The sequence below is a fragment of the Teleopsis dalmanni genome, chromosome 2 (genome assembly GCF_002237135.1).
Source record: "Teleopsis dalmanni isolate 2A chromosome 2, ASM223713v2, whole genome shotgun sequence".
NCBI lineage: Eukaryota > Metazoa > Arthropoda > Insecta > Diptera > Diopsidae > Teleopsis > Teleopsis dalmanni.
The window spans coordinates 206,651,339-206,676,975 of record NC_051847.1 but is presented as its reverse complement, the minus strand read 5'-3'; the positions used below and the strand labels follow the sequence as shown (position 1 = coordinate 206,676,975).

General features: G+C 29.4%; 1 protein-coding gene across 2 annotated transcripts; it reads right to left on the bottom strand.

Moving 5' to 3' along the window:
* Positions 1 to 3,138: 3,138 nt before the first annotated feature.
* On the bottom strand, positions 3,139 to 25,432 carry LOC119679246 (fatty acyl-CoA reductase wat-like). Of its 2 annotated transcripts, XM_038091488.1 has the most exons (10): positions 25,369 to 25,432; positions 22,578 to 22,750; positions 5,296 to 5,450; positions 5,124 to 5,239; positions 4,667 to 5,061; positions 4,482 to 4,591; positions 4,219 to 4,414; positions 3,910 to 4,161; positions 3,596 to 3,853; positions 3,139 to 3,535 (listed from the first exon to the last, which is right to left on the bottom strand). In XM_038091488.1, exons 3-10 carry the CDS (start codon positions 5,399 to 5,401, stop codon positions 3,448 to 3,450), a joined length of 1,521 nt encoding a protein of 506 aa, XP_037947416.1. In that variant the 5' UTR covers positions 5,402 to 5,450; positions 22,578 to 22,750; positions 25,369 to 25,432; the 3' UTR covers positions 3,139 to 3,447. The 2 variants fall into 2 exon arrangements, with proteins under 2 accessions (XP_037947416.1, XP_037947415.1); XM_038091487.1 differs by lacking the exon at positions 25,369 to 25,432 and having other exon boundaries at positions 22,578 to 22,815.
* Positions 25,433 to 25,637: the final 205 nt, after the last annotated feature.

Sequence of the window (25,637 nt, the reverse complement as noted above, 5' to 3'; positions counted from 1 at the left end):
ACTTACAGTCTAAAAAGATTTGAGGATTTTTGTAATTAAAAAAACACCTTAATAATTTGACAAGGTAGTATAGGCTTAATCATCATCTCACATGAGGGAAAACTTAGGTTAGGTTAAAGGAAACCTAGGGTAACTTGATCAACTATATGTTATATTATATACTTAACTAATAGTTATGTTGTATGCGATTTCTTCAAAAAATTTTTAATTTATATAGTATTGTATATCATTACTGATATCTTAATTGATTTGACAGTTTGATAGTGAATTTATTGCGGTAATTATAATTAAAGTTTCTAGCTATTTGATTATCTCTGGTGGTTTCAATATATTCAGTGTTAAAATCAAATAAAATTCGTGTATGTAAAATGGCTTATGTCAAAATATTAAAAAATAAATTCATGAGAATAAGGACATATTATTAAATTATTAAAAATATATTAAATAAAAATGTATTAAATGTGGTTATTTACTTTTTTGTTATTTAAAGTTCACCACAGAGGTTTTATTACACTATATTGCTATAGGATATTAACAATTTCTTTTTTTTTTATTAAACTACATATATAAAAATTAATGAAATTTTTTATATATTTTTAGTATTTTTTCATATTAATATAAAATATAATACATTAAGCTGATTTATGTTTAAACCTACATATTGAAAAAGAAAAGAGTTCTTTGCTTTTTGTGAAATTGACAAAATGCCTTATTATATGAAAGTATTAATGTAAGTAAATTAAATAATTTATATATTTGTTCTGTTTCTATTTGAAAATCACTTAATTCTGATCGGGTCATAGCAGTTTAATATGACTTTTGAACTTTCACTTCATTATTTGCGATGGCAGAATAATTTGATAATGACAATGTAACGCAAATGCCAATCAAAGTTTATAGCGAAATATCCGCAAATTTTGCGGCATATTTGTAATTAAATAGTATAATTAACTTCTGCATTAACCATAAAATAAAAAGTTATATTATATTTAAACATCATGTAAATAATAAAAATCAAATTAAAATTTTAAGAGAGGATAAAAAATTATCGCAGTATGTCAAAGTTGAATGCGGTTTTCACGATAGTTATTAATTAATAACCTGAAGTAATTTATCCACCAAAAATGATTTAATATTATTTGATTGGCAATGAAAAAAACATACATATATATATATATATATATATATGCTCCATATGAGAAAAATTGTGCATGTATTTAATTCAGTTTAATACATTTCTAATTGATTGAAGGGGACTACCACCTCACTTACCAATTAAAAATATTAGAAGCAAATTAGCTTGGTATTGCTCATAACTAAGAAAGATGCTATGCACAACAAGAAATATTAACTAAAAAGGATTTTAAAATTTTATTGAAAAACCAAGTTTACTGATTCTACGTTCCAACTTAGTATGGAGCGGAACTAACTTTTGTGAAAAAACCTTTAATATGTACTTTCAGATTTACATTGACAGTTAAAACAGTTATCAAGATTAATAACATATAGTTGTTAAACCTCAGATTATACTTCAAATTATAAAAATTAAATCTCTTAAATAGTTTTAAATGCTAAACTAGATTAAAAAAATAAAAAGTGAGTGACAAAAATTTTGAAACTTAAGCATTGAAAGTTTATGCAGCCTTGGCTACTTGTGGAAAAACATGATTAGTCATCGCTTCTAATTTGACAGTCATAAGCTCTAAGCCTGGTACTTGCTGTTTAAACAAATTATATACGGACTATAAACTAATTAAAAATAATTGACAATACTCAAAACAGCGTTGTATAGTCAGTCAAGTTTCAATAAATTAACTAAATTTTTGTTGTTGTCTTTTCATTTCTATTCGAACGCTTTAAAATTCTTTTTCTTTATTAATTCCAACTTTTAAATTGTTGAATTTAAATTATAAAATATTAAATTTACCTTTTCTTTTTGGTATTTGCTTGAAACTACTCATTTATACGTAATGGCAATAATATATTGTTAATATGTTTGTTGCTTTGGTTACCGGAGATGGCCCGGATACTGAGTCCACTGAGGCTCTACTTATTAGAAACTAAACACAAAAAATTTTCAAGTAATTGTATATTTATTTTATACATATTATTTTATATATATTTATATATATATATATTTATATATATATATATGTATCTAAGTACTTGTACAATTCATTATACATTATACCAGGTATGCATAAGGTATACTAAAATAATCCTGCGGTTTACTAGGCTTAAACTTTCTGGTCTATACGAAAAACAAAATGATTATAGTGGTCCTTGGTCAAAAAAAGTTTGGGAACCACTGCTTTCATTAGTAAACATATGCACAAAGCCAGGCTCTGAGAAGACTTTTCAAAGTACTATGATACATTAGGACGAATGACATCCTCAGGGACCTCAAGATTGATTCCATCAAAAAATACATAAAGGAAATTATTTGCGAAAACTGACAGGCTTACCAACACCGCGTTATCAAATCTCAGAATGCTTAGTCTGATGAAGTGATAAACAATAATCCAGTCAAGGCGTAAAGAGGGGTTTTAAAACTACCTCGAGTTAAGAAAGAGTAAAAGTGCTCAAGTGCACTGGGTCAAATAGCTTCAATATAATATGTACTGATATATAAAAATTTGAACAATATAAATTTTTATTGGACGCGGAGTTCAGTATATGCATTAAATTTTTATTGTTCCAATATTGAATTATAACTCTAGAAAATTGTTTGATTTATATTAAATTATACATTGAAAATAATGTAAATTAAATACAAAAAAAAATCGAAAACAAAAAATTAAAAAAATAATTGGAAATGAATAAATTTTCATTGAATAGCTTTCTATAATATGTTTGAAACGATAAAAATATTATTTACCATGGAGGAGTATTATTAAGTATTGATTAATTAGATTTGATTAGGTGAGACTGATATATAAACGACTATAATTTTTCTATTTGTTTTCAAAAAAAGTTTTAATTTTGTTGTTGTGTATGGCTTGATTTATTTTATTAAAAACATTAATTAAAAATTATAAAAATTATTATATTTAACATAATTGGAATAAAAACTTTAATTGTAATATATATTAAAAATATATAAAATTTAAACTATGTACAAAAATATAAATTTTTGGTTTTCCGTATATACAAAGTATTATATAGTATATAAAAGTTTTCGTATAATTATCCAGATAAAATTAACCATATTTACCTTCTCCAGAGTGGTTCGCTTTCATAAACTAATACTTAAAAATAAATAATTATATAAATAAAAGAATTCGAAATAATGTTACGGATAGATAAAATTGTCCATTACAATGCAATCGCAAAGGATTTAAAAAACTTAAGATTTTGACACAATTTTTTTGTTTTAATGATTGATTTCTATACTTAAACTATTCTGTCTGTTAACATAAAAACCTTATAATATAAAGTAATTGTCATTTAAAAAACCTTGGAGAATATTAACCAAGTAATGTGCGCCAACAAAGCAAGTACAGCAAATTTCAAACATTGATGCAACCAATAGAGTCTAAGAGATACATATATATATATTATAAGGATTATTAAAAAATAGTTTCAAGCCACTTACCTATTCCATCGTACAAGTGCCTGCGGTATAGTATCGAGTGGATCTTGTAGCAAATACTGTCTAATGCCACGGAAGTATTGCTGCAAGAAAAGATCCCAGTCAAGTTGTGTCATATCGAAGAAGAATATTTCCTTATCTCGATCGCATAGGCTTTCCCACAGACTCCGCACATTCTCTATTTGAAAGTCCCACTGACGTAGTGAGAAATACTCAATGACACTCATAAATTTGTGAATTTTCTTGTACGTATTTAATAAACTGTAATGGAATGGTATAGATTACTTTTAAAATAATCATTTTATTGTAATTGTTACCGCGGTTTCTTTCCAAGGCACATACAAACGGCATCGAATATTGTGGCAGGCACATAATGCAGAAAGAATATCGATAGCATATGCATAATTTTGTTGGGTCTGTTAGCGTAGCAAAGATACCAAAGTGCTTTCAATGTGGGGTACATGAGTCCATATTTTGTGGTTTTCGTAGTAAAATCACCCCAAGTCAATTGATTCTCCTTCGAAGTACAGAAATTATATACCGGTATTTCGTTTGCTAGCTTTATGGTACTGTAGGAAGAAATAAAAGAACTTAAATAGTACATTCATCTAAAGTTACCGACTCACTTGTGTTTTCTCGATACATCCCAAGAGGCCGTAATTATGCTGTTCACGCATAAATCAACCGGTACCATATTAGCTACGGCTCTAGGATCACAACGCAGTGAACGTATCACACCCGTACCAGCACCGGCTATAGCACCGGTAGGTCCGTACAAGTTGTCAATCCAACCGCAAACAGGATCGCGATAAGTCGAAATAACTGCAATATTTAGGTTATTATTTTTATTATTACGGTTAGAAACAGTTTTGTAAATAATTGTGTATACCGATTCCAGGACGGAACATGCCTACAGGAAGATTTTTTCCATAGGTTTTGACAACGTCTTCAGCTACTGCTTTAGTGAAAGTATATGTGTTCGGCCATTTACCAAGCAAACTAATGATAAAATATATGTTAAATTATTACACAGGTATATATGCATATATATATCGAAATAAGTTCTTCACTTACACTGGTGTCATATCTTCCAATAATTTGTCTGGCGTGCATTCTGTTAACAATAATAAGTTTTCTGTGTCATTCGGTGGTGGATAAAACTTTTCATCAATTTTTCGTAATGGACATTGTGTATAAGCTGTGGAAATATGTAAGGCACTTTTCAGATTGGTCATTTCATTACAAAGCACCATCACGTCCTTGGCTGCTTTTACATTAATTTGCATGGCCACTTTTAATTTTTCATCAAAACGCACTGTTGCTGCCATGTGGAAGACAATATTGACACGTTCTATCAGTGTTTTTCGATCTTCTGCTGAAATACCCAAATTTGGGAGTAGGCAATCACCCGAAATGCCTTGTACGTGATGATAAAACTTCGGTGAAACTTTTTTCATGGCATTAAATATCTAAAATAAAAAAATTTATTATTGTTCATATATATATATTCTTTTATTAATAACAAACTTACCGGATCGTTGAAGATTTCCTCAACTCTTTCATGTACATTCTTGTTCTTTTTGTTTCTGATAAGTACGTAGACTGTCTCAATGCCAGGACAAGATGTAAATAGTTTATTGAGTAGTACTGTGAAAATTCAGTTTAATTATTATGTTATTTTGACTAAGATGGTATTAACTTACTTTTGCCAAGAAATCCGGTACCACCAGTAACGAATATATTTGTGCCATGGTAGAAATTTTGTATTGTCGTTAAGTTCTCCTCCATTAGAAGATCTTTTATGTACATTTTATTGCAATAATAATGCAAAGTAAAGTTTTTTTATTTGAATTGAGCTCTATAGAAATATAAGAAATATTGTAAAAACAATCAATTAATTGTATTTGACGCTTACTAATGCACTTAAGATTATATTTGTTACTATAGGGGTTATCCAGATTGTAGCTCGATAAGCGCTAAAGTGATAAAATTATAAATATCTGAATGCACCTCTTTCTTTCATTCTCAGAAAAGTTGTGAAATTAAAAACTATTTCCTAGTAAACCTTCATTTGTCTTCAATAATAGAAATCACTACATGATTCATCGATTTCCGGAAATATTTTCAAACCTGGTGTCAAAATTCGATAAACTTTTAATTTCATTAAACAAATTTAAATAAAATTTTATTACTTTATCATGTTTTTAAGCGTTTCTGAATATTCCCTTTACGTAACATTATAAAATATATTCACATAATCAGTTCAATAAAATATTTATTATTATTTGTAAAGTAGAAGCTTGTTTGAGTTTAAACAGATAGATAGATGAGCCAGGATCTACGAATAAACGAAAATATAGTTTATGCCCAATAAATGAATTTTTTTTCAGATCATATTCTGAGGATATTATAATCTAAGTTTCAAATATTCTTAAGAAAGTTAGATACTCTTGTTATGAAAGTTTTAATGAAAAATCTTGTTTCATTACTCTACAGATGTGTGTCATGAAATCATATTTTTTATATTAAAACTTATCAGTTTACGTTTGGGATTAAAGTAGATCATCACAAAGGTTATGGTGTGTAGGGTTAGGGTTTTTTATTTGTGGCCTATCTCTGGTAATTAGCCTTAACAGTGTCCGGGTATTTTTATTAGGTAATATGTCATGGGTATGGGTCCATAACCATGAAAATGGATGTGAAGCAATAACAGTGACGAAATTCCAGTTAGTAGATAACTAGAGATTTCGACACATGAATAATGTAATCTAATTTATTTTGTATTTCAAGTACTTTGTTTATAGTAAACTTTAAACATCATAATCTCTTCGGAGAGACTATGAATATTGTATCAGAGCATAGTAAGGTTCTAATGATTATAGTAAACTTTAAACATCATAGTCTCTTTCTAAAGAAACCTATTAAACTGCATATTTAATGGGTTGCTTGGATACTTTTTTGAAGTCTTTACATGTAATACATGTTTCAAATTTTGACAGAAAATCCACTACGCTGGAGAACAGGAGACTTAAAAAACTGGCTTGCTATAAAACTATGTATAATCTCCTATGGTTGTGAGCCTTTTCTTTGGTATGTCCAACTAATTTCTTTTAAAACTCTATTGACACCAAAATAGCAAAAAGTTTCCTTAACAATCAAATTTTCTATCCTTTGGATCGTAAGCATTACGTTGAGAAGTATTGATATAGATTATATATGGACAGTCAAGCTGCTTTAAGGTCCTTGATTTCAGTCCAATTTACATCTAAAACGGTTTTTAACTGCTACACGTCTCTGAACGAAATGTTTGACGCAGCTCAATATTTCTCTAATCTGGGTTTCCGGCCATAGGGATATTTTCGGAAATTGCAAAGTAGATTACACTCGGAACACCTAGACTATCTGGGCATATCGCTAACATCATGTAAATTGTTATTGAGTTCTTTTGTGTAGTAATATTTTTAATAAAAGATGGGAAGACGCAATGCAATCAAGACACTTTCCGATAAAAGGAAATCGAAAACTCTAATTGAGATGTCCCGCAGAGACATTAGTCGACTGACTACAGGACACAGTAAACTAGGGAACCATGCTAGAAGATTAGGTCTTCTTTTAAATCAAATCTGTCGTAGCTGTGAGGAAGACGATGAGAGCGTTTCTCGTCTTTTGTATTTTTGCCCTGCTCATGAATGGCGGCGACCTAATACTTTAGGAGCTCCCTTCCTTGAGGACTTGGACCAGCTACAGGACCTGACTTTAAATAGCATTTTATGTTTTGCAAAAGGTTCTAGGTGGTTTTAAACCCTGAGTTTTCACCCTGTATATACGGTAGCACAATGGGCCAATATGCCTAAGTGAATCCACTAGGGATCGCCGGTATAACGTAACCTAACCTATATATGGACTGTGTTCTAGTGTCGAAATCACAAATATTGAAAGATAAAAGCAATCAGTTAATTAAGATTAATTTTTAGTTATATATTTAAAAGTTAAAATTTAATTATGTATGTATACAAAATTACTTTAAATTAGTTTTTATTAAAAACTTTTTATAGTGCTTTATATTACTTTGAAATAAAGATAAATTTCTATTCAGTACTACTTTATTATATTTTTGCAATTAAAAATAAAAATTTCTTGATAAAACTATATAAAATAATTTCCAAAAATTTTGATGTAATACTGTAAAATTGTATAATTAAAATTAATTAACAGAAAAAAAAATAATTTTTGTTATGCAAATTTTTAACCTTCATCGTTAATCGATTTTAATTGTCAATATAAAAGAACCGATAAATATTTTTTAATGTGTATTTTATCTTAAAATTATCATTTCCTTGTAAAAATATTTTTTTTTGTGTGTAAAATATTTAAAGCATAAAATGTTCAAATAAAAATTTAACTCGCATCAATGAAATTTACAAAATGCAATATTTGTGTATCTCTGCTGACCTTCATATTTTCCCGCCATTTAAGCTCAACTTAAAAAAAATTCCGAAATTAATTTTTCGTACCTCTACGAATGTGAAATCGAGTTTGCATTTCATTGACGCAATCTTTTCACATTGTAAAGATATTTATGTACAAATGAGTAATATCTAAAATATTGTCAAGATTAAATAAGAAGATGCGTATCTTCATGACAATATGACAATAAAAGCCACACATCTCGTATTGTTTTGCATAAGACATCCTCGTAAACAACTCGGTCATTGCTCTAATATGTACTTGGCTGAAAACCTTTAGTGACTTACACGAATTCCTAAAAATTTCATTGAATCGAATCTGTATTGCAAAATTAAACTCATAAATATCTTAAAGAGTTACAATAACAAAGCGCAGTTAAAATTGTATCTTGAGCATTTAACGATAAGAGAAAGATACATAAAAAAATCTCAGTCTCAATAAATATTTACCACAAATTTAAACGTAAATTTGTTTACATATGTTATTGATATGTGCATACATACACAAATATATATATACATATATATATACATATATATAGCTATACATGGGTTATTGCATAATTTGAATATGAGAGTTGATATAAATATTTCACGCTTATACGAAATTACGGTTTTTATAATTTTTCAATCATTTTATTGCTACTCAATATCTATGAGAATCTCTTATGAGACCCTCTCAGCACTTTCACTTTAATTTCCTTAAGAGAAAATTTGATCTGTAAAATTATAAACTGGTAAACTGGCGGTATAGTCGAAGAGATTGGTTCAGTTCAGCATAGAAATAAATACTTATTATAAATTTTTAAATAATATAATATAATAATATATATATTATATTTATTCAGTTATTCTCTAAAAAAATATTTAATTGTTCTTATTAATTCAGATTAGTTCTGAAGTTCATAACTGAAGTAAATACAACCGACAAGATTGACAGTTTATATTTAACTAAATTTTGTTTACATTTCATTATTTAAGATTGCTTAAACTAATGCAAAACATACTAGATTATAACACTTTCTCTGCCCTTAATTTTTGACAAGGCTTAAGTTTTCCTGAAATCGTCGGATTCAAATCGAATTACATCCTTCCGAATACGACCACTTTTTCGAAGTTGAACTACTTCGGTAGAACGTTCTTCACTAGGCATTAATGTTGATTGGCTAGATGAAGGCGGTGTGGCATTGATGAAATTTGGAGCGAATTCAAAAATTGGTTGTGAAGAGAGGTCAGAGCTACTTCTATTTTTAAGCTGATTAACGTGACGTTTGATGTAACCAAAAGATGTGTTCACTCGGTAAACCATTCTACCAAGTTGTTTCACAATAACTCCTTTTATCCATTTTTCCCCTCTTGCGTAGTTTCGAGCGAAGACGGGTTGCTTTAGACTAAATTTCATTTTCCGTTTCGAAGCTTCAAGGTGCTTTCTAGGCGATTCAAACAGTTGACTCAACAAGGTACGAACAGGCCTTCCATGTAAAAGTTCTGCAGGTGATTTACCCTCAGCATTCGGCATTGCACGATATGTTGCAAGATATTTTGATACAGCGAATTTGAGAGACAATCCATCGTCAATGTTTTTCTGAACAGCAGTTTTAAAAGATCTGACGAATCGTTCGGCTAACCCGTTTGAGGCTGGATGAAACGGCGCTGTTGTTATATGTTTGATGCCAAGTTTTGAGCAAAAATGTGTGAATGCTTCAGCTGTAAATTGCGGACCATTGTCACTTACGATGGTTTCTGGTATACCTTCCAGAGAAAATATAGAAGACAATGCTGATACGGTGTCAACCGTTGTTGTTGTAGATAGTTGTATAACGAACGGAAATTGCGAGAAAGCGTCGACACAAATTAGCCACATTGAATTACAAAATGGACCAGCAAAGTCGATATGTACTCTCTCCCAAGGTCGATCAGCTTCAGGCCAGCTTAAGTATTCACGTGCGTGAACAGGATTTGCAATTTTGCACACATCACAATTTTCAGTTAATTCTGCGATGTCTTTGTCAATATTAGTCCACCAGACATGTTGTCGAGCTAGCTGTTTCATTCTCGATACTCCCCAATGACCATCATGAAGAAGTTTAAGAATTTTCTGCTTAAGGGAGGCTGGAATGACAACCCGGTTGTACTCCGTCTGGAGGCAAAGCAAATTGTTGTTTAGTATTAAAGCAAAGCGATGATTGAAAAATGATCGAAGATCAGCATCTTGAGGCATTAGCTTTTCAGGCCAACCGTTTGTAACGAGAAAATAAACTCGGCGAAGAATTGGGTCATTTTTGGCATGCTGACGAATTATTTCAGCGTCGATAGGTGTGTTAAGTTCATTGATGTTGAAACAGGATTCTTCATGATCAAAAGTTTTATCTTCACCAACAGGTAAACGAGATAAAGCATCAGCATTAAGAGCTGGTTCAAAAATATTACCATATTTCTTACACAGCTCGCTAATTCTGTGTGATTCACTAACTGATTCACAGTTACAAATTTGTTGAATCTCAAACCCGAATTCTTTAAATAAATCGAAACCGAATAAATTGTTACAGTTTTCGACATCCACGACAACGATTACCACTTCCCTTTCTTTTCCGCCACATTTGATATCTACGCAAAGTTCACCAAGCACTGGAATTTCATTTTTGCCAAAACCAAATAAGGTTTTTGTACAATTTCGCAACTTTGGGCAATTTAGAATTTTGAATGTTCGCTTATTTATTAGAGAAACTGTTGCACCAGAATCCATTTGGAAAGACACAATTTTATTACAAATTTCCAAGTCAATGTAATTCTTATTGCTTTCAGTTTTTACAATACCTGTTAAACTGTTAATTGTTTCAACAGTACCAATGTTGTGACTTTTATGACGGTAATCTTTCTTCTTGTTTTCATCACCTGAATTACGTTTGTTGTTCTTGTTTTGTTTTGACATGCACACTGGCGCAATATGTCCAATTTTGCTACATCTATTGCATACAGCATTTCTAAATTTACAGTTTTCTCTTGCATGAGAGTTTCCACAGCCAGAACATGATTTGAATTTTACTTTATTATTGTTATTGTTGAAAACACCCGGTTTTTTTATAATTGTACTAACTGAATTAACAGGCATTGAATTTTCAATCGTTTGTTCTTTAATTGTTGCCACCGTTTTAGTGGTTGTTTCGTACAATTCTGCAATCTGCAAAACATCAGCAAGTGTTGGCTGGGGCTTTTGGAACGCAGCCGTGCGCACTGCATCGTGCGGTGTACGTATAATAATTTGGTCACGAATCATATCATCCACGAAATTGTGCAAACAATTCTGGGCTGAGCACGAAAAGTTACACTCTCTTGCCAATCCGCGGAGATCGGCTACCCACTCTCTGTATGATTGATGTGGCTTCATTTCCCTTTTGAAAAAATCGTAACGTGCAGCGACCACATGTCGTTTCGACTGGAAATGATCCGTTAGTTTTTCCGTTAAATTTTCGAAAGATTGTTCTTGTACTTTCGTGTTACCGAAAAGATTTTTTAGCAGCTCAAAATTTTCTGTGCCAATCCAAGACAAGAAAAATGATTTTTGTTTTTCACTGCACTGAACTGAATATGCTAAAAAATGTTGGTTAAGTTGTTCTAAGTACGATTCCCAGGTTTGCTGTTCTTTCGAAAATTTGTGAAATACTGGAACAATGTTGTTATTTCTTTCAGATACACCAGCAGTACCTTGTTTTTGGAACATTGAGTCCATCCACTCACGTTGTTGTTTCAGTAAATTTTTTGAGAACTCTTGTTGTTCTTTAAGCAATTGCTTATAAATTTCACTTTCGCCCGGCATGATTGTATGTAAAATTGAACGGTACGAAATAAGCGTGAAAGCGATTGAATAATTGCAGATTTTTATCCTCGTCGCCAACTGAAGTAAATACAACCGACAAGATTGACAGTTTATATTTAACTGAATTTTGTTTACATTTCATTATTTAAGATTGTTTAAACTAATGCAAAACATACTAGATTATAACAATAACTATATTTTATACATGACAAAATACTAAGTTAAGGTCATATATAAGGCTGTCCACAACAAGGTCTTGACATTGCATTACTGTTTCAGTAACAAATGTTAAAAGGAAATATTATCCAATTCATGATAATTTTTCGGTACTTATTTTCTTTAGTGATTAGACTCGTTTTTCTCTTGGCTGATATGTTAACAAACAAATTATATCTATGACAGTGAAAATCCACAACTAACTGTCGAAGTATCGTTTCATCTATAAAAAGTAACTGCACGTTGTGCTATTTGGTTTGAAGGTTAAGTAGATCCATAGTTAGTTAGTTGAAGTGGGGAGAGATACGAATTCTCCTCAGTTAGCTAACAAAACCGTTTTAAATACATAAATCCTCGTAATAATGGATAGAAGAAGGTCAAGCTAGTACTAGCTAGAAGCATTTATAAAAATCAGAGTCTGACCAATTCTAATAAGGGATACATCGCTGAGTGTATTTAAGAAGGGGGCCCCCAAAAACTTAAACCTAGTTCCAATCAAGCCTGGAAATAGAGACAACTGGTATTCTGGCGTTCTTTATTCGAGAGCTTGTAGACACGAGTTGGAGGAGATATCACAGGGTAGGCCGAGCCTAGCTCCAAGTCGTTCTATGGGTCACTGTAAAGACAGATACTAACCCAGAAACCACAGATTTACTTCTGTGTATCAAGTTAGATGTTCTGCAGTTGGAGTCAGGCCCTTGACCTGACTGCTGAGGCAGCGTGGGCTCACTCACCATGTATCTGTCGCAAAAAATTGTCATAAATCAATCTCCGACAGTAGCTAGCAGTGGGAGGGTTTGAAATAAGGTTATCCGTACAAGAGGCACCCAGTCTACGAAGTTCCTCTACGGGCTTATTTTCAATTATAATAGAAAATAGATCCATACTTTTCTAAAAATCATGAGGGTGAGAACGAAATTTTCAATTCTAACCACTATAATTACATGATTAACAATGATTGATTGACATGATTGTTATCGTTAACTTAACGGTACCACAAGCCATGCAACAGATCCTGGATTATTATTTATTATTAAGCTGTTGGTTCTATCTATGCTAGATCTGTGCTTTGAAAATAAGTTTAAAGTAAAAAAATAATAATAATGTCTAATGTAAAAGATGTTGCATATTTGTAAATGAATAGTAAAAATTTTTAAGTATCAAGAGGTCTCATTTCTGGTAGGACCGCTTGTGTGTATATAGAGAAGTATAAGACGTAACTTGTATTTTATATATTTAAATAATAGGTCAAATTTATTTAAATTCCAACATTTAGAAACAATTATATAAAATTATTTAAGCAAATAAAAATGTTATTAATAAATGAATATCATGTAATTAAATATATTACTTAGGCGATATACTGTGTGTTATTTAAATCAGAAAAATAATCGAAAGGAGATGTAATATATCATATTTCAGAAATGAAAATAAGTATGACTTTCAAAGAAACGTCTTAATTTAGAAGTGCTCTATTATAATATTAATATGCTTTTCATGTATCACTTTTAAATTACGTCTTCTATATATATATATATCTATATGAAAGGAAAATTCACAAGTGTATAAGAAGTTTGTTAGTTAATAATTACTATTTTTTATAAACCATTTGCGATTTCTGTTTGCGATTTTATATTTAAGTTCATTAATTAAACATATTTCTTACGAAACGAGAAGTTGATGGGAAGTCAAAACGGGTTCTATCTCGAAAAGTGGTTATTATTTTCATTTAGTCCCATTAAAATATTTTTAAATTTGGTACAGTTTTTGTTACTTGAAATCACAATATTACTTTGTAAATATTACTTGCAAAATAGGTTGCCTTATATTACGCACATTTTTCCTATATTAGATTTCTATATGGGTTGCTTACAGCTTTTTGAACAAAAATTTAATAATTAATTAAATCGTATGAGTAAATTCACTAAGTAGTTGGTAATCCACTTCAAAGGCCTATCTAAGTTTTAAAACTTAGTGGTTTTATTTTTTTGTTAATATAGCCTTTATACAAATAGGTTTCAGAGGAAAAAAAGAAACTACCTGTTAAAATATCAATGGTTAGTAATTTACTTGAGAAATAGTTTACGATATCGTGTCATCCAGTTCAATAAAAATTATTGATGGAATGACATCGGAATATCAGAATTCGACAGACATTTCGTTGAAAGAAGTTGGTGGTTGAAGAAAATATGTATAAGTTTTATACAATCTAATAAAATTTTTATTGTTGTTTTAAGTTAATGGTCTTATTTGTTAGATAATTTTTGCTTTTGCATTTGTACTTTTTCTTTTTTTACCCGAGTTAAAATTTCTGATAATAAGTTCAAAAACTAGGGTTTCAAAAGATTACAAAATTGCATCTGGTGTTCAATATTACAAACATCACATAACCTAAACATTTTTCCATAATGTTTCTTTGTCCTTAGTTCAAAAAAAGAAGATTTCAAATATCGCTTTAAATTATACTGTAGGAAAATACGATTTTTAGGATATCCGTGAATTCGTGTACCCAGATAGCTCATATAAAATATGGGCAATAAGAAACATCAGATAAAATGTTAACCTAACTTTGTGAAAAACATGCATTTTATTTTGTTTAAAATGAAAACATTTTTATTATCTATTAATATTTAATATTTATTTTAATATTTTTTAATTCATTATTGCCAGAGCTTCAGATTACTAGCAGAGAGACAGGCGCAGATATGAGCTTCAAATTAATCTTAATCCGTTGAATAATTAAGAAAATCGTAAATATATTTAACCTGTTTCGAACAGTGCCTTCGTATTTTTTCTAATCTAATTTTAATTATTAAAACCAAATTTTTTAAAATTAAAAGAATCTCTTAAATAGTTGATCTCTTCTTATTATTACTCTACTATTATACTAATTAAATATAGTTTTAATATTTTATTTAATATCAATACATAATTTCGATATTTACGTAATATCGATACTACAACATAAAACAAAGTGATATAGTAGTTCTGAAACACATATGACCGACACTATTTGTAGGGCATTTTTAAAATCAACCGTAAATTACGTTTCTCTTTATTAAAGATTGCTCTTTAATTTCTTTTTTAAAAGTTACTCTTAAATTTCATAAAGCAATACCATGAGTGAGATCACTTTCACTTTAGGATAGAGTTGCCAATATATATGATTTTTATATGAAGAACAAGTGTTTAAAGCAAATCAGTTGTATCTATCAGATGCTTTTTTGGGAGCAGCGGGATTGAATAAGATTTCATAGAATTCCTTTGCAACTAGTGGAAGGTAACACAATACATTTTCCATTTAAAGTATTTATTTGTCTTCTATTCACATTACATATTGCATTGTATCTGTCAGATACATGTATATTCATCGTATATATGTGTATTTCATATGTTATAAATAAAAGATTGTTATTGATAGTTTGTCACTTATAATTGTAAATAGTTAAGATTTTGAATTTTTTCAAGCTGAGCTTTGTTTTGTGCAATTTTCTTTCTCATATGAATTACACAAATTTATTGTGTAAACAAAACCCAAATACGAAACTGTGTCATACAAGTTTAAAAGTATCTTGCGGAGAACCAAAAATCTCGTTTTCATCTGTGAGAGACGAAACTTGAATTTATGTAATCTTTTCTTCGAAAGCAATCAAAACAAAACGAAAACAAAAAAAAACCATAAAAAAAGAAATTTAAAATTGTAATGCCAACAGAAAAAGAAAATAGGAAATGTTATTAAGAAAAAGAAAAAAAACAACAGATAATATATCTGAATAAGTATCTGAATAAGTAAGCAAGTTTCAGTTTCATTTTCAAGATTCATAATTGAATATTTGAACTGCGCTTGATCAACTTAATGTCATATAAAGTCTTTTGTATCTGCGGTTTTTTTTTTGTAAATATTTAATTCTGTATTCAAAATATCGAAAATTGATGAAAAGCGTTAAAAAAGTTACGGTTGAAGAAAACCAGCTGTGGGAGACTTTACCGTGTGACTCGGCGATACTTCCATTTGCCAAGCTGCTGCACTTGCGCGCTTTGGGTTAGCTTTGCTTTCTGCCTGCTAATGAGCTGCGGCGATGTGAGCTCCTCTACCCGAACGTTAGACAAAAATGTAATTGCTCGTGATTTGCATTGTTAACACATTCATTCATATTTAGAAACGTAACGTATTCATGACTTGGTCTGGTACCAAAACCTTGTAGTTTGACATACATTTAATGTATTTTCGTAACTTATTAAAAAACCATTACTCAAATGGTAACTGTAAATCACAAGCGAACATGACCCATTTTAATCACTTTTGTTTCTAATTGATTTAGTTGCAATTAATTAGTACACATACAGGGTGCTTTCATGGTAAAAATGTGATTTATCGACCTTTAGCTGTAGTTGCATAGCTAACTAGTAGTAATTTACGTTACTGATTGAGGAATGAATTGATATTCATAGAGGATAGTTCTCAACCTATTATAAGCTTCGGAGTCAAAATAAAATGATATGAAAATATATCACGATTGAAAGCAGGCACGTAGTTAGAGGGAAGTGGGAGACTTGAGGATGCGAAGCCCTTCAAAATAAATCGAACGAAGTATTGTATTTATAAGCATGTATGTATAGTCATTATTAATGCAAATGCACTCTTAAATAAGTTAAAAAACTTTTTAAAATAACTGAAATGTCTAAACGTTAACCCTCCACAGCTCTTATATAGCCATAAATTTTGCTGTGTAGATATATCAAATGGACAGTTTAAGGTAATCTACTGTTAGCTTATTTATGTTGATAAAGACTTTTGAAAACAATTCAATAAAATATTTGAATAAAAATAACATTGCTCGACGATGTTTCAAAGAATGATTTGATTACTTCTTCCTTAAGGAACGAAGCAGATATAACCCAAAATCTTAAGGAACTGTCAGAAGAAGAAGTTTATTTCTACTTCAAGAAGCTTAAAAATAACAGGTCTGGAGGTCATGACTACAACAAAGCTGAATTACTAACATGAATAGAGATGAAGAACAAGCAACCAGTCTTATAAACTTATAAATGATGTTTGGTGTTATTAAAAAGAGTTCAAAACAATGGAACCGTATTCCTGTTATAACTCTATGTAAAAGAGGTAGTAAGTCGGACACGATCATTTACAGAATCACTATATTGCTACCTTTAGCATATATGGTACTCGCGTCAACTCTTAAAGTGTCTTTACAAAAGTTTCGATAGCAAATATAAAGCACGATTAATGTTGAACAAGTTGATAATTGAAAAAATTCTATCTAGCAAATTATAAAGAAATCAAGTTATATTCAAGATTCTCAAAATAACTCTTTAATATAATAAAGTGGCGGCCCGTCTCACAAGAAGATGTAACAAATTTACTCTAAGTATCCGTATTGTGATACTATAACTCTTGGGATATGTTAACTATTCCAATAAACCTGTATCAATTCTTTGAGTCATATTGTTTACGAGAATATGACGTTAGTTCCTATATTTGCTATGTTGTACAGAGGCTTTGGGAAGGGAAACCCTAGGGTAAAAATATAAGTCTTCTACCGTGTGCTAGGTAATATGGCTTTTCAAGTGACAGCTTTGAGAAGAGTTATTAAAAATAACTCTTAATCCATCGACATGCTCGCCTATAGGAATCTGCTTCTACCCACAGTATGATGATTGTCTGGAAGAGGAATGAAAGTCAGAGTAGTTGCGATTACAACCCATTACACATATGTAGCTTAATAGATTTATTTTGATATCCGCATTTTTCCGTTACTATTATGGGTGATATAAATGTGATGTCCACAACCATTCAAACTAATGGTATGATGTTGATGTGTATGACTTTTGGAAAGTTTATTGTTACCAAATTTCTCTTTGATTGTCTAACAAAAAATTATAATTCTACAAAATAACTTGTAAAGAAAGAAATATTTCAAGATCTAATATAATGCACCAAGCTTGAACAAATTGATAAGGAAATTATAAAAATCAGAATTCTATAAACATCTTTTATCCCCCTTATTAACGTGTGGTGCAGAGACTTTGTTTATAATGAACTGAACCATGGGGGCTGGTTTTCTTATCGCGGTTCCGGAAGAACCCGAAGAAAACAAAAGAAAAGGTAAACGAATCTTTTTCTTTACCTTAAGTTGCTGAATGTGAAAAACAACGAAACAATTATGTCTCCGTTTTAATTTGAGAAACTGGAGAGCAATAGGGAACCTAAGATCAATAAGATTGTATCGCATAACTAATTGTGGTAAAAGAAAGAATTTATTTAATTTTCTTATTAAGCATATTATGTCGTGTAACGAGAAATGAAAACTTGAATAAAGAAATAGATGATAGTAAGAAACTTTTAAATCCAAAAAAAGGAATATTTTTATATAAGATTAAATCCAGTCAATCTTATCATGTTTATAAAGAGTATACTCATTATAACACCGGCATTTTGCAATTCTCATAAAATTATCTAAATTGGAAGATGTGGCTCTGTGTTTAGAATTGCAAATATATTCTTCTATTCTTCTATTAATTTAGATTTCTCACATTTTATTTTTTATCGTTTTGTTTCATTTATTCATTAATATTTTGTCAACAATTTGTAGTTGAATATTTATTATCATTATTGACAGATGTACATATGACGAATTTTTTTCCAAACATTTTTAGAGCTAATAATATTTGAAGCATAAAGTATTTGATATGACGTGAGTCGTAAAGTGACTTTTATGTATCGTAAATGATTTACGATCATTTTTGCGTCAAAATTTTGTTTATGGGAAAGCACCGACAATATCATTTGTCTGTCGTCAATCCACTATGTTTACCAGCAACTTCCTTTTGTTTTTAATTGCTTGACTCAAGTCATATATATATACATTTTTGTTTTTAATAATGGTTTAATGAGATTTTAATATCATTTTCTTTAATAATAGTAATTATGTAATAAAATATTTATGATAAAAATGTATAACTAAAATCTTTGTTGTATATTTATAAATTTAAAAATTTAATAGTATTTAATTATAATTATTAATGAATACATGTTAAAAACGCTTATAGGTAATTTTAATTTAAAAATTCAAAGATTATTGGGAAATCTAAGGAAGTGCAAAATGTTCACCGATCATACTATATCCATTACCACACATAAATTATTTGATAGCTTCTTTTAACAATTTTAAAATAAATCACACGGATAAATACCAGATGCAATATATTAATTTAATGTAATTAAGTTACTAATTCATTTTTCTTTCTAAACTGTCCACTTAAGTTTTGTGTATATAATTTTTAAGTCTCTGTATTTTAATAATTTTTGATGGAACTAACTACTAGATTATGAATATACATATATAATTATATATTTTATATTATATTAACACAAGTGAAATGCTCTATGAAGATTCTCGAAATCATTGGTTTGAGTAAGAACTATGGATATTAAAACTGATTTTATAACAATTTAATAAGCAACAGCCATGCTGCCAGCTAACTGTAAGCAATCATACGAAGAGTAGCTAATTAAAATATCAGCATCATTCACTGAACTAATTCTGTCATACTTTCAATACGTCCCATTGGATATGAGTTACTGTACTGTATTAAATTAATAGCTATTACCACATAAACCTTTTCACTTCACTCCAGCAAACTTTCAATTTCACCCATGAAAATAAGAACAATTTCATAAAGACAGTACCAATATTATATTTTCCAAAACAATAGAACCAATACATAATTATTTTACATATATTAAAGTGCTAGCTAAGTGCACTAAAAGCATGGAATAAAAGTCTGAAGTATTTTTTCGAGTGTACGCGGTTATTTCAAAAAATGTTAATTCATATGAAATATAATAGCACTAAGAGTAATGAAAAAGACAAATATTAGAATGTAGTTATGTTATAGTTTTTATAAATATAATTTGTATACAGTAATGTTTATCTCTAAAACAGATAATGGACTACAATTAGAGTTCACTGAATAAAAATGTAAACGAAAAAATATGATAAGCTATAAAAAGTTTAAACTAACATGGTCAGGTTACAATAATGTCAGTTTATCAAAGAACAGAAGTCCTACTAGGACTTGGCACTACTCAACTTCGAAGTAGTTATATTCGTGGCAATGCTGGTATATCATAGGCACTGGATACCCATGCCGAAAATTTGTTTATCCCCTTTAAACAGACATGGAAAAAAACAAAAAGAAAGCAATAGAACATCTTCTTTGCAAATATTTCGGATAGGCAAGATTCACCATTTAACTATGGAAGGTTCATTATTTGTGCTCAAATGAAATTTCGTTTAAAAAGACACCTAAACTATTACTGAATGCACACGAGAGTTCTGTTGTTGTAGCTGTTGTGCTTCGAAATTTAAAAAAGAAGAAAATTTTAAGAGTATAAAGTTTTAGGATCTCAAATAACAAAAGCCAGTCGGGATCAAGGAACAACATGATATATACTAATGTCAAAAACCACTCCAGTTCTCTTAAGTTGACTATAGATGATGACGATTATAGACTATCAGATTATGATATTTTAGGAGTACAGGTAATGAAAGGCGGTCACGATTAAAAAATCACATGAGAGTATATCATTTCAAAGAACACGCTAGTTCTCTTAAGATGGCTATATAATAATAATGTATTATTATTATAATACTAAAATAAATTAATATATATATTTTAAGAGTAATTTAGTAAGTTTTATTACTTCAGCAATTGGCCAATAAGTCTGTTCAAAAATATATATAAAAACGTAATTAATATGCATGTAGTTATTGTGTATATTATATATTAGATATATTTTTATATCCTGTTCAGTTCAGTAACAGGTCACTCAATAGAAATTGTATAGGACTTAAGAATCTCTTTTATTTTTTGTTATGTAAATTGTTGAATAAATATAACAATTTATTATATATATATAATAAATATAATTTAATGTTTTTGAATATATTTGAATTTATAAAAATACGATCCTAGTAATATGTTTAAATCCGAAGAGATAGATTGTCGACTCTGCTTTGAAGCAGACGAGGAATGCAGTCACATTCTTTGTGACTGCTCATCTTTGATCTGGGTCAGAAGGAGGTCACTGGGTCGAAGACTACTCTCCCCTTCTGACATTAAGAGGTTCTTAAGGGCTAAATTCTAGCTTTTATTCGGAAGGCGGAATGTTTTCTGTTCGGTTAGGGTCTGTTGTAGCACAAAAGATCAAATATGCTCGCATTGCTCTGTTCCGTTGGGTGCTAATACCCTGTTTATTTCTATTCTATTCTATTCTAATATGTTTAAGTTAAATATAATCGATTATTTATCGTTTTATTTAAGTTTAATGTATAAAATATGAAGGCCATTATCAATAATATATGGTAGTTTGATTTTAATTTTTGTTTTTAAAAAACATACTCTTCAGTATAATTCCTTAGCTTGCATTTAATATATGTGTATAATTGTATACTAACATCTATAAGTGTAACTATCTATTGGTGGTTTGCCTACAGCTAGACTATGAGCTAGTGCTCATAGTTTTATTTAAGTTCAGGATTGCTATTTTAATTTTTGTAGTTTATTTGTACAGATAAAATCTACAATACATAACCAGATTAACAATGAGTATTAACATGATATTGTAACTGAAATCTTCCATTAATTATTAATTATAAATGGTTATGTTTTTTCTGAACTTACAAATTACTTATATGCACTGCTTTGAATAATAATATTTTATGACTAATTGAAAAAAGTTCCTCACGTATGACTACGCTTAAGATAAGCTTATTATTACTACACATATATTACTAATCATCCTGTAAGATATTACTAAACAACCATGTAAATTTGAGTTACTTGAAATGGTGCAATTTGCATTCAATTGCCATTACGAAATAATTAATTGTGTTACTAGCGCAATAAATTTAATTTGTAATATTGCTCAGTACTACCCAATGCTGCCCAACAGTATTGCCCAGTATTGCCCAGTATTGCCTAGTATTGCCTAGTATTGCATAGTATTGCTCGGTATTGCTTACATACTTGTAATGCTAATAAAAATGTAGATTAAGCAATACTAGATGTCACTTGATAAGTCTAACTTCATTAAAAATGTACTCGTATCGCAATGAATTCTTGAACTACTAATCGCTCCATCTGTGATTGTCCGAATCGTCTGTTTCGTCTGATTCGTTTGTTTCGTCTGATTCGTCTGATTTGTCTGATTTGCCTGACTCGTTTGATTTGTTTGATTTGTCAGATGTGTCTGAGACGCTTTTGGGAAGATGTGAAGGAAATTATTAATATTTATTTGCGTTTATTGGCGTTTATTTGCGTCGCAAATGTTATTACTTTGCATAAAATTTTTAATTCCTTCACTTTTAATCGCTAAATAAGCGATTTGGCATAGCAAGTAACGAGTGGCGAGTGACGAGAAACGAGTGTCCAAACACACTATGTGCGCATGTGTATGACTTACCAATTAGTATTGTAGTGCACAATTCAACATCCGCTACACGTTTAAGTGATGGTTGATTTAATTTTGTGAGTTGCGTACTCGTCGTTATGTCCGACTGCGTACAATGGTTGTGGCGGCGCGTATCTATGGATGTGCAGGCTTATATGTAATTATGTTGTTCTGCTATTATTACACTTTATTAAATATGAAACACAATATATATATATGCATTACATATGCACGCGAAATACGTTTTATATAGTTAGGAAAAGAAAATAAAAAAAAAAAAATAATTTTGCTTAGATATTATTTCAAATATATTTAACACTTATTTATGTGCGATTGCTGGTATATCTCCTTGCTTATAGTATCTTTATCTTTATGTGTACAAAAGTATCTGACCATTTGAAGTTATAAGTTATGTTATGTGTACGCGAACGTCTATGTTCATATTTTGTGTGATTATGATATGTTATGTTATCGTATGGTTTGGTATGGTCTGGTCTGGTATGGTGTGGTGTGGTGTGGTGTGGTGTGGTGCGGTATGATGTTATAGTAAATCTAAAGTAAAATGTTAAGTAATCCAAATAGCTGTGATGATGAGGGCTAAGTTTTTTCTTTCTCGCTATTTTCTGTTTGGCCAAATCGAGGCATATTTCTTGCGTTAAATAGCATTTAATTGTTTCAACAAATAAATTTCGTTTTGTTCAATGACCTGCTGCTGTCAGGGACATTATGTGTGAAATATTTATCAAATAGTTTTATTAATGAAATTAGTCAAGCGATTTTTGTAGCTTAATTTTGTTTTGATAACAAATTAATAATGTTCAATAATTTGCTTGTAACAATTTTTGCTTTGCTGGTTAATATTAATTTGATATATTTTGTGAATTTTATATGAATTTCGGATATTTGTGAACGATTAGTGCCTTAGGTAAAAATATGTTATGATATTCAGTATTAAAAGTATTAAAAGTATTCATTGATATGGCACGAGGCTAACAAACATTGAAATATAAGTGACACAATATGTTTTTTTTTTGGGATTTATGTGCTTTTTATTAAATAATAAATTTTTAATTGAAAATTTGATAATTTTTTAATTATGCATAACAAATTTACGAATAAAATGTTTAATTAAATAATAAAAAAGGGACGCATGCGCTCATAGAAATGCACTCTACTCAATGATTAATTTAATTTCATTTGTTAATTACGAATAGTTAATTTTTGGCATTGAATATTTTGAAAAAAAAAGTATCCGGAGGAGACACTCGTCTATATTAATTAATTTAAAATTTAAAATGATTTTTGTCTATATTTTAGTAAAAAAAAAACACAAAAAAAATGATTAGTAGTCGTCTACTCCATGAATGCTTTGATTGTATTTATCAATTCGTAGTGGACAATTTTTTTTGAAATTTTTTTTTAAATTGAAAACTTTTAAAGAAAATAACTCGGATAGTTTCTTGGTAAAATTTGCTACTGTTAGACAATTTCATTAATTCTTTAAATTTAAGAAATAAGGATATTAAGAATATTTAACTTTTTTAATTATTAGACAACTTAAGAAAAAAATGAATCCGAATCTATTGAATACTTCAGTTAATAGAATGTTTATAAAGTCAAACTATTTCACTTCTTCTCGGCTATAACATGTTAATAAGGCAAAATGCTACAACATAAGTTCTTGAGAAAAGAATAAGATATTGATTATAGAATACAGCATATGGTATCTTAACAGTATTTCACTTCTTCTCGGATATAACACATTAATAAGGCAAATTGCTACAACATAAGTTCTTGAGAAAAGTTGACTATAGAATAAGATGTTGATTATAGATTACAGAATGTGGTATCTTAAGAGTACAGGTAATAATTGACGGTCACGATTGAAAAACCGCATAAGAATATATCTTTCAAAGAACAAGCTAGTTATCTTAAGTTGGCTTTAGACTATAGTCACTGTGAGAAAAAAAATAAATCAGAATTCATTTAAAACCTCAGTGAATAGAACGTTAATCCAGCCAAACTGTTTCAATTTTTTCCTGAGGCAAATTACTTTAACTCTACATGTAGTATCTTAACAGAAATTTTTTAAGTTTTTTGATTTAAAAATTTTTTAAAACTATCTAGTGTTTAAATATGCTTCAGCCCTTTTGTTTGTGACCATTGAGTTTACACGTAAAATTTCAAAACTCTGATATATTTGACAAATAAACGCAAGTTTTGACTTTAAATTTTTTTTAATTTTTGTTTTGATATATGAACACGTATGGAAATGTACTTTTAAGGTACATATTCGATTTTTGACGATTTCACTTTTTTAAAACTAAAAAAAATTTTTTTTTTTTTATGAAGTCTTTGTTTACTTTAATGTGGCAATAAACCAAATTAAGTTTTAAATTAACTTCTTTCTTAAAATTAATTTCAAGACTCTTTAGAAAAATAATTTTAAAATTTTTAAGTCATAAAAATTAATAAATTTTGTTTTAGTAAATTTTTTATATTGCATATAAAAAAAAATTTATATTATTTGTGTCATTTTATTTGTTATTAAAAATATTATTCACTACTCTGTTTTCAATAATAAAACTATTGAATTTCTTATTAAAATCACTTTATTTAACAAAATCTTCTTTCTCTTTAATAGGTCATTTCTCTTAACAATGCACTTTTATATAAAATTTTACTACTACTGCTTAATTATTTACTTTTTATATTTCTTAATTTCTTAATTTTTTAATTTTTTAAATTAAATGAAATAAAAACGTCCGTTTCAAATTGCGGAAATCAAAATCTTTTGACAGACCAGCACAAAACGTTCAATGCGCCCCGACGTACGTACAAAATATATCTACGATAAGCGTTGGCCAGCAAGTCCAACCGAACTCTAATGATTTGGGAACAAGTTGTAAGTAAAATTGTAAATGGCTGCGCCAGCGCATATTTAATGAAATTGAAATTCATTTTTTCATTCCCCAATATACCAACCAAATAAACGGCGTATATAAATGAAAAATACAAAAAAAAAAAATTAAAGTAGTAATAATAAATAAATAAATATTAAAAAGTGAAAAA